At 44.7% G+C, this 16,433-nt stretch overlaps 1 protein-coding gene across 3 annotated transcripts in view; it reads right to left on the minus strand.

Moving 5' to 3' along the window:
* The window catches only part of PKM (pyruvate kinase M1/2), a 73,100-nt gene that overhangs the window by 20,995 nt on the left and 35,672 nt on the right, over positions 1-16,433 (minus strand). For all 3 annotated transcript variants that reach the window (XM_044077508.1, XM_044077506.1, XM_044077507.1), the window contains exon 8: positions 9,889-10,041. In XM_044077508.1, the coding sequence (XP_043933443.1) occupies positions 9,889-10,041 (153 nt within the window). The remainder of the gene's footprint in view (positions 1-9,888; positions 10,042-16,433) is intronic.

Below are 16,433 nucleotides of genomic sequence, written 5' to 3' on the forward strand. Positions count from 1 at the left end.
GATGCTGCTGGTTCAAAAGGGGGGTAATGTTAATTTTTCCAGCACAAAATTGAGATCCCATGTAGGCAGAGGGGGGTCTCCTTGGAGGTTTTACATTTTTGATCCCTCTTAAAAATTGTCTGAGGAGAGGGTGAGAGAAGATAGGTGGATCCATGTTGTACTCTGCTGAAATTGCTGAAGCACGAATCTTAATGGAATACGACAGGCCATTGTGGAACAGTTCTGGATGTGTGCTAGGTTTGCCAGTGAGATATTTGTACCCTTTGATGTGCTGAGGAATCTCTTCCATTTAGCTGAGTAGGTCTTCCTTGTGGAGGGTCTGTGAGCCTCCAGGATAATGTCCTTGACCCCGAGATAAAACTTGGTCTTGTTTTAAGCAATTTTCCAGGCAGTTAGCTGCAGTGTTTTCAAGTTTGGATGCAGGGTCTTGAAGTTGTTCTGCGTTAGAAGAAATGGCCATAGGGGTAGAGGCCATGAGTTCGCCCGAGACATGCTTCTCAATAGCAGGTACCGCCTTGGCCAGTCTGGAGCCGTCAGTATCACCTTTGGCTGCCCCGAGACATGCTTCTCAGTAGCAGGTACCGCCTTGGCCAGTCTGGAGCTGTCAGTATCACCTTTGGCTGAACTTTGTACATCAATGGGAGAGGTGGAAAAGCACACTGTTAAGGCATTCCAGCTGAAAGAGAGAGTCCACCCTCCAGGCTTGTGGGTGGTATACTCTTGAGCAGAATTTCTTCAGTTGGTGGTTGAGTGGGGAGGCGAACAGGTCCATCTCTGGCATTCCCCATTTGCTTATGATTTTGAAGAGGTCTGGATGCAGCATCCATTCGTGAGCATCCGTGGTAGTTCTGCTTAGGCTGTCTGCTAGTGAATTCTCTTTTCCTGGTACGAATCTGGCCTGCAGCTGGATGTTGAGATTCAGGCCTAGGTTCCACAGATCCATTGCCATCTGGCAATGAGGGTAGGAATGTGTGCCTCCCCGTTTATGTACCACATGACTGGTGTTGTCTGTCCTTAGCAGATGTCCTTGCTGGAGGAATCATTTGAATGTCTCGATTGCATGTTACCGCCAGCATCTCCTTCAGGTTTGTGTGCAAGTTCAGCTGGTCCCGAGACCATAGGCCTTGGATACACTTCATGTGTGCTCCCCATCCTAGGTCTGAGGCGTCCGTGGTGATTGTCTGCCTTGGTTGTGGTTTGTTGAAAGGAAACCCTCTGTTGGACTGGCAGGCCTGAGCCCACCACAGGAATTACTTTTTCAGGCATGGAATGATTTGTATCCTGGTTTCTAGACTGTGCCTGTGTTGAGACCATACATTCCTTAGGTACCATTGTAATTCTCATATATGTAGCCTGGCATGCGGGATCAAGATTATGCAGGATGCCATGTAACCCAGGGCCTGCAGGACTTTCCTTGCAGTGAGCTGAGTTTGTCTCGTCAAAGCCATGAAGTAGACTGGAAGTTGCTTTTGTTTTTCTTCTGTGAGAAAAGCCATCCGAGTCATTGTGTCCAGATCTGCATAATGTTATCCTTTGGGATGGCACTAGTCTTTACTTCTGGATGTTGACTGTATCCCAAGGCCAACAGGTGCATGACATAGGCCAAATCCTTTATTAGTTTTGTCTTGTTGTCCAGGTATGGATAGATTTGAATTCCCTGAAGCCTGCAATGTGCAATTACTGATGCCAAGTAGATAAACCAAAGGACAATGCTGAGAATTTATAATGCTCTGATCCTGCAAGAAATCTGAGGTGTCTTCTGCAATCTGGTTGTATAGGGATGTGCAGGTATGCCTCCTTGAGATCTAGAGTCACCAGCCAAGACTCCTTGCCCAACATGGGAAGAAGCTGCTGTAGGGTCAGCATCCTGAATTCTGGCACAATGAGATGTGTTTAGTGCAGACAAGTTGAGAATAGGCCTCCATTGGTTTTCTTTTCTTGGTACAAGGAATAGTCTGGAATAAAATCCTTGGCCTCGTTCCACAGATGGTACCCTTTCTATAGCTTTCATCTGAAGTAAATTGTGGATTTGTCTTAAAGCCTCTGGCTTCTGGTTTGGTGGAAGGCTTGGCATTCCACTACTCCTTCTTGGAAAATAGAAGTGAAACCTGTATCCTTTGTCTATGGTTTGCAATGTCCATTTGTCTTTTGTAATGCAATACCAGTTTTGAGAATAAAGACAGCTTTCTGCCCAAGGGTGCTTCCAGTTGTTCCCTGGTAGGTGGAAGAGTCAAGTCATTGTCTGTCCTGTGGAAGTGTTGTAGTTGCAGTGGTTGTAGTTGCAGCTGTGGCAGTACTCCTTTGGCAGGCTGCCACTGACAACCCCTGTAGGCACCCTTTGATTGACCTCTGCCTCTTGGGAGTCTATTCCTGCCCCTGCGTTCTGGAGGGGTCTGGAAAGGACCAATTCTTTGAAGGCCAGTTTCTGCTGAACCTCGGAGGTTGAACCTGCAGAAAATACTTTACTGTTTGCACAGATTTTGCTTTTTCTTCCACTATTTAGAAACTCCTGTGCAGGGAGAGCCAGATAAACTGTTTCTCCATTGGAGCATCTAGGAGTTTAGCCTTGACCTGGTCTGGCAAGGATTGCTCTTAGCCAGGCAGGTCTTTGAATTACTGTCCCAGTCATAGCTGATCTAAATGAAGCCTCCAGTGCATCATAGCCACATTTTAAGAAAGGATTACTGACCTGCTGAGAGTTGTGTACCAAATCCTGAAGGGACTTGCTTTATTCAGCCGATCTAACAAGTATTCCTGGTACTGTATCATTTGGAATTGATAATGCCCTGGCAGAAAGTAGCAGATGTATAAACCTTTTTCCCTCTCTAATGCTCTTGACTGAGGGGAGATAGTTTCTGGGTCTGCAGCATGGGCTTTATACAAATGGAAGTGAGAATCTGGGACCCTGAAATATCAGTCAGGTTTGGCAGGGGCAGAACTGACATATGCATCAACTACAGTTAGCACAGGTGGTATGGCTAAAGGCCTATGCTGTGGTAAGTGTAAAAAGGTTCTTAATCTTTTTCTTGAATCAGAGAAATCCTGACCCTGCCATTGAAAGTGTTCCCTCATTGAATGCAAAGTTTCCCAAAGGAAAATTCTTCAGTAGTCTGCATCTGAATCCTCATAAGGAGAATATGGCCCTTCCTGATGGTCTGATAATCAGATCCCAGATCCATCTGAGGAGTAATCTGAAGAGGGGTTCAGTCCTAGGCCTTTTGTCAGGGCAGGTAAGACTTTTGAAATTTTAGCTGCTTTAGCTCTGGACAGGAGTAGAAATGTCCAATGGAATGGTGTCGGACAATTGATTTCTGTAGCAGATGCAGTCTGGGCCTCTGGCCGCAGAAGAACAGAGGACTTTCAATGCAAAAGCAGATCGCTGATACATCATGGTCTGAGCCTAAGCAAGAAGGCAGTAAGAATGGAAATTTAAACAATTTACTTTGTCTGACATCGGCTGAGGCAAGAAAGAGTCCCCAACAGAAATCTCTGGATCTGACCAACCAGCACTTGCTAACAGCTTCTGCCTGCCTGAGGCAGGACAACCCATATGTTATGACTGTAGATGCATCCTTTAAGGACATCAGCCCCCTCCCCAATTTTGCTTAGCTCATATTTCAAACTAGAATCACATGGCTTTGTGAGTCTGAAGTTAGAGCTGAAATCTAATTTCAGACTAGATAACTTTAACCAAAAGTTACCTGCCCTGTGTTTAAAGCTCTGTAGTTGCATTAATGAAAGCAGACCTAAACTTCCTGCTACAGATGGCCAGCTCATTCTGTACTGAAGTAAAGCTTAGAAAGCTCAAAAGCACTCCATTTCTGGCCAATAATGGCACTGCATGCAACAGCTACAGTCTCAAAGGCAGAGTTGTAGATGCACAAGGGTAACTCATGACCAATTGGAGATGCAAAGCCAGACAACATGTAGGGCCAATCCTCAACTGCCAGAAATTGCCTCTATACACACACCAATACTAAGGTTCAGTACATGCAGCCCCCTTAAGATCAAATGGCCAAACTAGTGTAGTTTGACAGGCCACCTATTCACTTCATAGACTTAGAAGTACAGTTGTATTCTTTGATGTAGGCAGCCTATCAAAGGCTACACCCTTTGAATCAACTACAGGAAGGCCACTAAAAATGGAGGGCAGTAAAATCAGCCATGCCACTACCACAGCAGTTCTAAAAGGTTGAAGTGAGTGTCTGTGGATGGCAGACCTTTCCCTCAAGTTGAAGCTTGATACAAAGTAGAACCATTTGTTTAGAGAACTAGTTGCTTTCCTTTGTTAAAAAGCAGCCATTTCCTTATCAGGGATGAAGGAACAGTTTACCTTTTCCATAATGGATGTCTATGCTGCAGTTTTAACTGCTACTGCAAACAGAAGTCTAGCCAGATTTTCATGCCAGTGTTAAATATGTACAGGGGAGGGGGAAGTAGACCAGTCTCCCACAATGGGAAGTACCTGCTTCCAAGACAAAAGCACACAAAACTGCAAGGAGAGCAAATCTAGATGCTGGGTTCCATACTGGGCTACCAAAAGTCAGCACATGTATGGCAGACAGCAATTTTGACAATAAGACCCATGTTCCCCCAAGCTGTATAGCATTTCCACCTTTGTCTGGATACCCAAATATAGCTTTATTAGGCACAATCTGTTCATGGGATACACAAGTCAGGATTCTAGGGGGAGGGTTTGGCTGAGATACATTTGTCCCAATACTCTATGCATATGGAGACCACCAATTGTAAGGTGCACCCCAACATTTGGTCATCTTGTCCCTCTAATCGTGGTTAGAACTCAGGCCAACTCCCAGATCCCTTCCTTGCTTTTACAGACTTCCCCAAAGCAGTGGCCTGAAGGACAGCACTCTTTCCCATTGAGCAAGTAGCTTCAGCAAAGCCAAACAGCTTTTGCTGAACTAGCAGAGCAAGGTTTGGTTCCCGATGCCCCTCTTTAAATGCAAACTGAAGCAATAGCCCAAAGCAGACTAGTGCAGTAGCCATTATGAACCCATTCTGCACACCAAAGCCAGTTCCCTAAAGCCCACTTTAGCACATTCAAAATCTAATCAAAGTCACCTGCAGTAGTGCCTTGAAATTAGATCTGGGAAGCTGTACGACCAAAATGGGCCAAGACAGTCCAGATCACAGCAAGGAATTTTCCACTTACAGTAAATAAAGGGTGACCAAATCCTGTGATGAGCTAGTCAGTTTTAAAGTAATCCTGGGGAGTTAAGGGGCAAGCCTATCCACACAATTTAAAAATCAAAGTCAATCCTCTCACCAGGACAGGGTCCAACAATCTTAACTACACAGCAAACCAAACTGCCAAACCTACACACCTACACAACAGGTGACTAAACTGCTAGCTTTACAGGCTAGAACAGAAAGTGACTGAATTCTGCCAATAAGTAGTTGAAAGGCTAGAACAGCAAAGTCAGCAGAAAGAGGGCTAGGCAACTTCCAGCCTACCATATTTTACTCACCCAATATTCTTACTGCCCAAGTATCAGCATGCTTTATGCCTTGCTTGAAGTTTGAGCAACTAGTGCACTTTAGCAAATACAAAACTAAGCTATAGAGTGCCAAGCAGCAATCATGAATGCTCAGACAAGTTTGAATACACAACACTGAAATTACTGTAAAATTTCACACAATTGCACCTGTACAGCAAGGAAAAGACAGCAATAAGGCCAAGAACTCTGCTTTGTCACACCCCTGCCCCACATTCCAGAACAAAACGCCTCTGCATCTTGTCTAAAAAAAAAGTGCTAAAGGAATTAGCTTAAAGCAGTTTATGCAAACTGGAAAGTCATTTTGCAGTAGTTGGATACCAATGGTTTTCCCACCTGGCAATGCATTCCAAGACCATAATCCTTGAACTAGCTGCAAGCATAATCCTTGCTGAACTAGCTGTTTAAGCATATGCAATTACCAAAAAATGAATGCCCAAAAACTGCTGAGAGCCTACAGATCCATTGTCTCATGGTAGACATATGCAAGATTCACTGCAGCAACTCCCAGAACTAGTGACTGAATGAGAGTTGATCCAAGAATGGAGTAATGCTGGAGAATCTCCCTATGCTACAGACAAGTGGACACCTCAAATGTGCCCGCTTAGCTTTAAGTGAAACCCTCTGGCATAATGGATGAACAGAGGATGTTGGAAGCCTATACCACAGGTGATTGTGTTGTACAGATGAATCTTAATGGCAAGACTGCAGATGTAGGAAATCTCATGGGGAAGTTGGGCACCAATACCCACCCCTATTGCATTTAGGATATATGGGGAAAGATTGGAGCCTCTACACTTTGCTGGAAACCCCACAGTGGGAGTGAAACTTAAGTCACGTGCAGAGCAGAAATCTTTCATTTACTGCTGTGGTCTGGGTCACTACATCTCCTAATCTCACTCATCTACCTGGTGAAAAAGGTATGGGGAGATCAGATACCCCACATCTGAAAAAGGAAGCACATTGCAAGTTAGTGGGCCCATTTCCACTCGTGCTGCCAACTACCAGACTCACTCTTTTGGCTTTGTGAGGGGTCGCCACAGCGGATCTCTTGCCATTTCTTCCTATCCTCTGCATCTTGCTCTGTCACACCAACCGCCTGCATGTCCTCTCACCACGTCCATAAACCTTCTCAAGCCTTCCTCTACTTATCTGGCAGCTCCATCCTTAGCATCTTTTTCCCCAATATACCAATCACCCCTCATCAGCAGATGTCCAAACCAACGCAATCTAGTCTCTTGCGTCTCCAAACTGTCCAACATGAGCTGACCCTCTAATATACAGATTCCTAATCCTATCCATCCTAGTCACACAGATTGCAAATCTTAACATCTAACTCTGCCACATCCAGCTCAGACTCCTGCCTTTGTCAATGCCAGTCTCAAACCCATATAACATAGCTGGTCTCACTACCCTCTTGTAGACCTTCCCTTTCACTCTGGCACCAGTAAGTCACATCACTCTGGACACTTCTCCACCCATTCCACCCTGCCTGTACTCTTCACCTCTCTTCCACATTCACCATTACTCTGAACTGTTGATCCCAAGTACTTAACTAGTCCACCTTTACCAACTCTACTCCCTGCATCCTCACCATTCCTCTACCCTCATTTACACATTCTGTCTTAGGCCTGCTGACCCTCATTCCTCTGCTCTCTAGAGCACACCTCCACCTCTCCAGTCTCCTCAGATTCCTACTCTGACTACAGATCACAAGGTCATCTGCAAACATCATAGTCCACGGGGCCTCCCGTCTGATCTCATGTCAACCTGTCCCATCACCACTGCAAATAAGAAAGGACTCAGAGCTGATCCTTGATGTAATCCCATCTTAAATGGATCTGTCACTCCCACTGCAGTCCTCACCACTGTCACTACCCTCGTACACATCCTGTACCACTCTTTATATACTTCTCTGCCACTCCCGACTTCCTCATACAATACCACAACTCCTCTAGGCACCCTGTCATATGCTTTCTCCAAGTCTACAAAGACACAATGCAACTCCTTCTGACCTTCTCTGTATTTCTCCACTCAGAGCAAACATTGCATCTGTAGTGCTCTTTCCTGGCATGAAACCATACTGATCACTAATCACCTCCCTTCTTAACCTTGCTTCCACTACTCCTATAACTTCAAGCTGTGACTAATCAGTTTTATCCCTCTGTAGTTACTGAGGCTCTGCACACTACACACTGGGGATGCACAAGCCAGTGCATTTCTTTGTGCCGGTCCCAAGCCCGGATAAATGGGGAGGGTTGCATCAGGAAGGGCATCCGGCATAAAACTTCTGCCAAAAATTACTGATGGAGAACCACTGTTAGACTCTAGACAAACCAATTCCAGCTAGTCAGAACTCTAGCATTGGAAACAGTGCAATATGCTGTCAAGTCCTTTATTCCTAGCGTTATAAGGTGCCCCAGTAGCCAGAACTCAAGACTTCCACCTGGAAAACAAGCTGTTTCTAGCTAGAGCCTCTGCAGTGAGGTGCCCAAAGTCAGCTAGGTTCCCAGTTATGAACAGCTTCAAAATGCACCAGCACAGCTGATTGTCTAAGGCATGGAGGTACAGCAATGAATCCAATGGCTTAGCTACACAAAGCAGGTACTTAGGGGCAGTCTTATTGCTGGAGTCAAACTCAAGTGAGGGTACTACAATTTCCAAGTTTGCTTAGAAAAGACATTGGTTATTGCTAGTAACAGCAGAACGAGCAAGCATTTGACTTTTGCTGTAGTACAAAATCCTCCCTTGTTTTCTAGGGGCAACTGAAGCTTCAGAACTTGAATAGAAAATTTAGGTTTAGCCAAATACTGAACTGTGTGCCCCCCACCCCCCCAAAAAAAATGCCTTCTAAAGTCCACTAGTATGCAAGGAATACTAGTCAGTTTTAGACAGTTTAAAATCAGACCAAGAACTTGGCAGGCTTGAAATGGTCAGTATATTTAAACCTAGACCCAACAGAAGTATCAGTCAAGTGAACAAATTGCCAGAACTGAAGCTTTGGTGATGGCATAGTTAACCCACTGTTTTACTTCTTAAAGGAGCAAGGGCAGAATGTGCAATAGGATGCTGGGAGGGAGATTTATGCTGTGGAATAAAATAGGGTGGTGTAAGCCACAAAAATTTGGGCTAGGCTTATAAATGCCTTAGGGCAGATAGCTTTATGACCACTGTCCAAATGCCTTTACAGACTTCCACAAACAGAAGTTTTATCCTACACTATATAAGACCATCTTAAATACACAAGTTGCTCCTGCACTGCAAGGCCACACAGGCATTGAGTAATATCCCAAATGGGTACTAGAGACTCTGGTAAAGGTTGAAGCTACAGACCACTTGTGAAAATGCGACATGGGCTACACTTGAGTACTTTTTCTAGACACCTAATGTGACATTCAGGTAAGTTATGCTAATGGAAATACGGACGAATTTACTAAGCCTAAAACTGAAAGGACAAATTTGAAAGTTAGCCATGTTATATGGGAAAGGAAAGTGAAGCCACAAGTTCCATTCAGCAGAAGTCTCTGGGCAATATGGAGTGTACTGTACCACAGGATTTTTTGCAGGTTTAATCAAAAAATTCAGCCAGTATCACTAAAACATCCTTTATGGCACCAGGGATCCATGTAGAATTATTCCCCATAATGCAAGGTGGCCTTAACTCAGGGCTGAGACGGGTCGTACATTTTGGTACTCTGATACATATGGCACCTTGGACATTACCACTACAACTTGTGCCATATTAGTTTGCATGGCACCCCCAAGTTGGTGTTAAAGGCAGTCACACCCTTCCTACATATCAGCACTCGAGGGGCAATTAATGCCAGATTTCCAAAGCCAAGAGTTGTATTATACTTCCCAAGTGCAGCATTAGCCCTTCAGACTGAATATTTGCCATAAGGGCTTATACCTGTGCAATACAAGGACCGCTTGCCAATTCCCATAACTCCAGATGCACAAACCCACTGGTCAGACTTACTGTGTACAGAGTACAGATTCAAACTAGCAAAATGGCAGGGTCTCTAGCCAATACTGCATGGAATTCTAGTATGTCCACAATGACTTCTCCAAGACTGCAACAAAATCGAAGCAAACAGTTTTGCAGTCTGCTCTACCAGCTCCACACACCAAGATGCTAGACAACTCAATTAGCCAATGCACCATATGAAAATTTACAAATTAGAAGCTCCACGCTACAGTAGAACTTAACACTAAAAGCTACAAGTACCTGGTTTCCAAGCCACACCAAGTAGACTTTAGCAACAGGCCACAAAATAGCAGGTGTAGTTGTACAGTGCAATTGTGCGTCATTTTATATCTCCAAACATTTGCTGGTTATTCAGAATTTAGTCTGAAATGAAGAGGTACTCACAGCATGTTGCATCCGGACAGCTTCTAGAGGATAGTCTCCTTTTGCAGTCTCCCCAGACAGCATGATACAATCTGCTCCATCCAAAACTGCATTGGCAACATCACTAACTTCTGCACGAGTTGGACGTGGCTTTTTAATCATGCTTTCCAACATCTAAAAAGCAAAAATGGATTTTCTGCATTAAAGCACGTTAACATTGAGCCAAGTACAATGCAACAGCTATAAACTACAGCCAAGTTTTAGTAACATTCTCAGCAGGGTGTTTTATCCTACTTGTGGCCATCTGTGTAGATTATAGTACTTAACCTCAGCTAAGAAAATTTACAAGAATCTACTAAATCAGAGAACATACAACCTTCAAAAACTGGAACAGCAACTCTGCAACATGGCCCGTTTCAGCATTAAAGAAATGTGCCCATCACCATAATTTAAAAAAGCTACCAGACTTGCACAGAAATTCATATGATTACCAGGGTACAGTGCTGCAGTGTCATCTGACTATGGAATGCAAGGCAGACTTGCAGGCAAAACTGGGGAAGGAATCAGCTACCAAGTTGATTTTCTTTAAGAGCAGTCCTGTAGTAGTGCATTGACTAACCAGGGTTATTTTCAAGAGTCCTGTAGTAGTGTATTGACTAACCAGGGTTGGTGACTAAACAGACATGCAAATGCTCCTGTAGACTGGAAAAGTAGAGTTTTGTACACTTACCATAAATGCAGATGTTGGTGTATTCACTGTTGCAGTCACCACATTTGGGTCATCTGCCTGCAGGTAGCCCTCAGCAGGCCTGAATACCAGAGTGATTCCTGTCTAAGCAGTGTCCTTCCATGAAGTCAGGGGTATAAAACATGCAGCCGATGCAATTACATCAGTTCCTTGCCCCAGATGTCAGGTGCCCCCACAATGGGAAGCAAAGCAATTACACGTGTTACACCTCCATCAAAAAGCACACACCAGAAAGCTTAAATATACCAAAGGAAAAGTAGAGCCAAGAGAAGTAAAGGGGCTGGAGGGCAAGTGTACACAACTACTAGTGTTGTGGCCACAGTGATGCAGTGGTTAGCTTGGTCACCTCACAGCAAGAGGTTCTCTGGCTCGATCCTTGGCTGGGGTGCCTTCTGTGCAGAGTCTGCATGTCCTCCCTGTGGAGGTGGGTTTCCTCTGGGTGCCATTTCCTCCCACATTCCAAAGACATGCTCTAGGTGGACTGGACATGCTAAATTGGCCCAAGGTGTGTGCCAGGCTGGCAACTTAACACTAAAATTCCACTGCCAATTTTGAGTGGACAGGTGATCTGCTGTGGTGACCCCATACCAGGAAAAAGCTGAAAGAATGCTGCACTCACATTTGGGTGGATTACCAAATGTAAGGAAGGAAGTTAAAAGCATTAGGGTCAGCTATTAAACAGCTCTGGACTGAAAAAATGTGGTAATGCTTGAAGGCATGTATAGAGCTCCAGGTAGCAGCTTCTAGGATGTCCCCGGTAGGGACTCAAAGGCTGCAGAGGTAGATGCAGCCCTGGTGGAATGGATCTCCCCTGTGGGGTAGGTTTTCCATGGTCCTAGCAAAAATGAACGTAATGGGCTATCCATTTAGAAATGGTTTGCTTTGAAATGGCCTTCTGCAGCAGTGCCAACTAGCAGCTGTTCAGAGAGAGGCTTAGTCCTGTCCAAATAAAATCTGGAGTTCTGTGCATGTCCAGAGTGCACAGCATTAGTTTTCCTTTGTAGATTAGGGGAAAAAGTAGGCAAACTGACTTGGGGCCACACTAGACACCACCTTGGGCATAAAAAGGATTGTTCCTGAGGGAAACAATGTCTGCATGGAAGATTCCACCACCACAAGGGCCTGTAATTGACACTTCTTGCTGAAGTTATGGCTAGAAGGAAAGCTGTTTTCCAAGAAAGGAATTTCAACTCTAGTTGCAGCTGGCTCAAAGGGAGGGAGATTGAGCTTTTCAAATACAAATTTATGGTCCCAGGCTGGAGTAGGGGCGCTCCTTTTGGCTCCTCTAAGGAATTGCTTTAGCAGGGGTGCTGAAATGGCAGAAACAGAAATTTTAAATTGACAGAAATGCTCCAAGGGCCTAAGTACTGAATACAAGGTAAGCTGGGCACAGGTGCACCCATCCACTGAATCTGGCTCTAGGAACAGTATCTTCCACTTTTCAGCATAGTTATTTTCATTTAGCACCTGCTTACTGAGTGATGTTATTGGAGAGCGAGGAATTAAGACAGGCTGCAAGGTTCAGGGTTTGAAGCAGAGGGTGCAGAATGTGGCCTGCTGGGACAGCAGGAAAGGGGTCTGAAGCAGGTGCCATGGCTCCAGTAGTGTCACCGGACAAGAGGGGGTACCAGTGCTGGGATAGCCAGTCTGGTGCAATCAGTATTGCCCTTAGATCTTTTGCAGAACCTTTGAGAGGAGAGGTAGAGGGGAAGGCATAAACTGAAGCCTTCTCCAAGAACAGGGCATCCACTTTCCAGGCTTGACTGTGGGAAGTCTGTGCAGAATTTGTCCAATTTGTAGTTCTGAGAGGAGGCACAGGTCTACCTTGAGTTCCCATTTATTGAAGAGTTTGAATATTCCAGTTTCCATTTGTGGGTCCATGAGATTTCTGCTCAGGTAGTCTGCCAATTAATTTAGCTTGCCAGGAATTGAGCTTGCAGGTGCAAGGCTGTGTTAGTCATGGCTAGTCTGCAGACTAAGAGTGTTGCCCCTGCTAGTTTATGTACCACAACTGTGGTGCTGTCCACCAGTAATTGCCCTGGAAAAGTATTTTGAAGGCAGTCAGGGAATTCTGTACAGAATTTTATTTGGTGCATATGGCTCCAGTTCCATTTGCCCTGAATGCACTGCCCTGCCAAGTGAGCCCCCCACATAATCTGAAGAGTGTTAAGGTGTGGGCAGCAGGGGTAGAGTGAAAGGCCTCTGCATACCACAGGAACTGTTTTTTAGATACCACCTGTAGTTTCCTCATATGCAGTCTTGTATATGGAATTAGAATGCAAGAGGCCATGAACCCCAGGGCTTGCAGAATTTTCCTTGCAGATAGTGAGGAAAGCCATCTGGGAAGTGTTCAAGCTTGCACCCAGGAATACTATCTTTTGGCAGGGTACTAGGGGAGATAATGTACCCCAGAGGCAAGTTGTATGAATGCCAGATGTTTTAATAGCAAGTCCTGGCTTTCTGCCTCAGATAATTGTCCAAGTATGAGTTTTTGAATTTCTTTGCCTGCAAAATGCAATGGCTGGAGCTAGACACCTTAACACTTCCAGGCACAGTAGATAACCAAAGGGAAGTGCAGAGAACTGACTGAAGCTTACCTGCACATTTGCAGGAAATGCCTACACTTCAGGACAGGCTCAAAGTGTAAGGCTTCCAACCAGGCATCTTTGCCTAGCATAAGAAGCAGCTGTTGGAAGTTAGCATTTTGAATTTTGGGATTACCAAAAAGGGAATTTGGTCTGGCCAACTGTTTGGGGGTTGGTAGGGTGTGGAAATTCTGTATCCATGGGAAACGATTCAAAACCCATTTGTCCTGGGTAAGGAGTTCCTTTTTTGCATGCAGGGCAAGCTTTCCTCGTAAGGGAGCAGGCAGTTTAGCAGGGCTTGGAAGGGTCAAGGTAAAGTCAGTGCTTTTTTTCTGTAGGGGTGCCTTACTCCCTGCTTTGGATGTAGGAGCCCCACACTGCTGCATACCCAGAGACTGTAACCAAGATATGAGTTTGGACTGAAGGCCTGGAAGACTACCAATTCTTTGAAGGCCAATGCCTATTAAATCTGGGAGACTGTACTTGCTGGAAATTAGTTTGCATATATTTAGCTTTTCCCCTCCATCTGAGGACTTCTACTTTGCCAAACATGCAGCCTTAGTTTAAGGGAGCATCCAGTAATTTAGCTTATCTGGCAAGTTTTGCTCCTTAAGCCAAGCATTAAAGTACAGGTACCCAGTAGTCAAAGCCACATTGCAAAGTAGGTTTACCAACTTGTTCTGCAGAATGCATTAAATCCTGTAATTGTGTGTTCAAGTCAGGAATCATTCTGTTCCAGTAGTCCCATATGCTGCTGAAACCAACATATGAAAGTTTCAATTTAAAGCCCTAATGGGCAAAACAGAAGTGTTTCTTACCCCATCTGTCCAAGGCTCCAGAATCTCAGAATGGGTAGGATTTTTGGCAGCAGTAGCCTTAATGCCCTTTGGTCCTTTGGAAATTGTCTATGGGTCCACAGTATGATTCACTGGCTGCATGTACCAATGTGAGTGGTGCCAACAGTATTGGCAACATTATGGTCAGCTTCAAATAATTGGAAATGACAGGCTCTATCCAGACACAAAAGGTGTCACTGGACAAGTTAACTGCACAGAATGTTAGTAAGGGTGGAGCACTGGAATATTCTTGCAGTGGTCCCACAAGCAATTAAGACTAAGTTAGAGAACTTTCCTGGATCACCCTTTGTAAGTGATCTACTGGTAGTCCTCCACTCACTTTGGTACACTAGAATTTGCTGAGCTGGTTAGATGCAAGGGACCCACCTCTGCTAGGTTCCATTTGTCATACAAGTCTAGCACCACACGTATATTAAGGTGGTCTTAACAAGTCTTTGCATCAATCTCCCAGATGAGAGATTCTATACTGTACAGGACAGTAGAATGTTTAAAAGCCCATATGCATTTTTACTAGGACAACAGTTTACAGTCTGCTTTTGGACCATTACCTTGCACCTTCAGTGCTCCCCAAACTTGGGAATGGAAAGGGAACACAAACTGCTACCACCGTTGCAATTACTGTTCAGTCTGGGGAAGGAATCTTGATAAAGAATGAGGGTACTCCTTTCAATCCAGTAGTGGTGAAGACTTGGTATTTAACTGAAATGATCATCCTAAAAAGTATCTGCACTCATGAGCTAGTGGGAGCTTAATAGTGGCAGCCATGTGCACCACTACACTGAACACCTGGCTGGCCCAATCTAGTAGCAGCTTGTTTCTAGCATAGCAGAGTTTAAGCCTAGCATCTGCAGCAATGCCATTTTGGCATCCACTTTAGAACAGTGCCTGGAAACGAGGCAAGTTCTTGTGTACTAGTTTTGTATACACAAACATGGAAGAGCAGCAGTGAGCAAGTTGCCAGTTTCAGGATGTGCCACAGCAATGACCAGTCCTGAATTTCTCAGCTCCACTATAGGACAGTGGCAGGATGGATTACGGTGCCTGTAGAACTTGCCAGAAGCTAGGACAGCAGGTTACTGCTAGTATTGGCAAGATGTACTAGGAGTGTGGGTCTAAGGAGTACATGATGCAGACATACAAGCAGAGGGAATTCTGCATGCAAAGAATACATAGTGAACCTTTAAAGGCTAATGGGTAGTAGAGACCACCCTGCAGCACTATTAAACTGGCAGACACCATCCAGATGGCTACTGGGATTTGATGGGCCCCTCTAGCTCAGGAATGCCCAGCTTCCACCCACATGAAGGAAGAACTTGGGAGTGACAAAAAAGGTGAAACTTGGACAAACCAAGACTGATTTTTCCAACTGGAGAAGACTCAGCCTGATCAGCAATGACCATTGCAAGAAAGACACAATGGTTTTCTGGAGTGTGCAGGTGTTTTAATACAAATTAAACAGAAGTGCATTGGTTTAATTAAAGGCAATATAGCCCTAGAATTCCAGGCAGTTTGCAAAATTCCAGGCAGTTTGCAGAAGGACAGACTAAGACCAAGCAGATGCCACCAAGTTAACATGCAAGCTTGATTTACACCAACACTAAACTTAGATCCATGCAGAATAAAGTCTCCTGCTACAGTTTCAGCACTGTCCGCCCCACTCCAACCATGGGAACATAAAACTTAAGAAAAAAGCAACGTTTAGAATCTCGTGGCTTAACTTGTCCAGGCTGTGTTCGACTAAAGGTGTAGTCTATGCAAGCCTCTAAAGGCCAGTACAAGTAGTGCCATATGATTACATCATGCAGAATTACCAGCTGCTTGTTCATTATGTTGAATATACAATTCAAGCTGCAAAGCTGGACAGTAGACATCTCCAGATGGAGAGTTGAAGTGCACCAATTGTATTGTTTCCTCCACAGGGAGGAGTTGGCTCAAATAGAAGTGCTCCAGCTGAAGGTTTGATATATGCACCTTCAAAATTATGGTGCAGGAGCAAGTGAGCCAACACATCTAGGCTGGCAGCAGATCACACTGGGTAGCCCAACACCAGTGAGCAAGGGGCCACAGACCAGATGTCTGAAAGCAGACTGCCTATATAAGGAGCAAGTAACACTAGTACTTCATCCAGCTGTACATTTTGAAGATATAGCTCAAGGGAAAGGTGGCCAAGCTCCCAACAGGACCACCAAGACTTTCATTAGTTACTATCACTGGCCCAAACTGAAGCAAAGTAATTATAGGTGGAAGTAGGACAAAATTTAGACTAAGACAAAGGTTCCCTTTTTAGACCAGCTAAATTGTTAATTTAGCTACCAGGAACATGACACCAGTAATGAAAGTCTGGTCTATACAGTGGTGCTGTCCTGTTCATAACCT

Source organism: Protopterus annectens, chromosome 7.part0 (assembly GCF_019279795.1).
Source record: "Protopterus annectens isolate FY-2018-M chromosome 7.part0, PAN1.0, whole genome shotgun sequence".
Taxonomy (NCBI): domain Eukaryota; kingdom Metazoa; phylum Chordata; order Ceratodontiformes; family Protopteridae; genus Protopterus; species Protopterus annectens.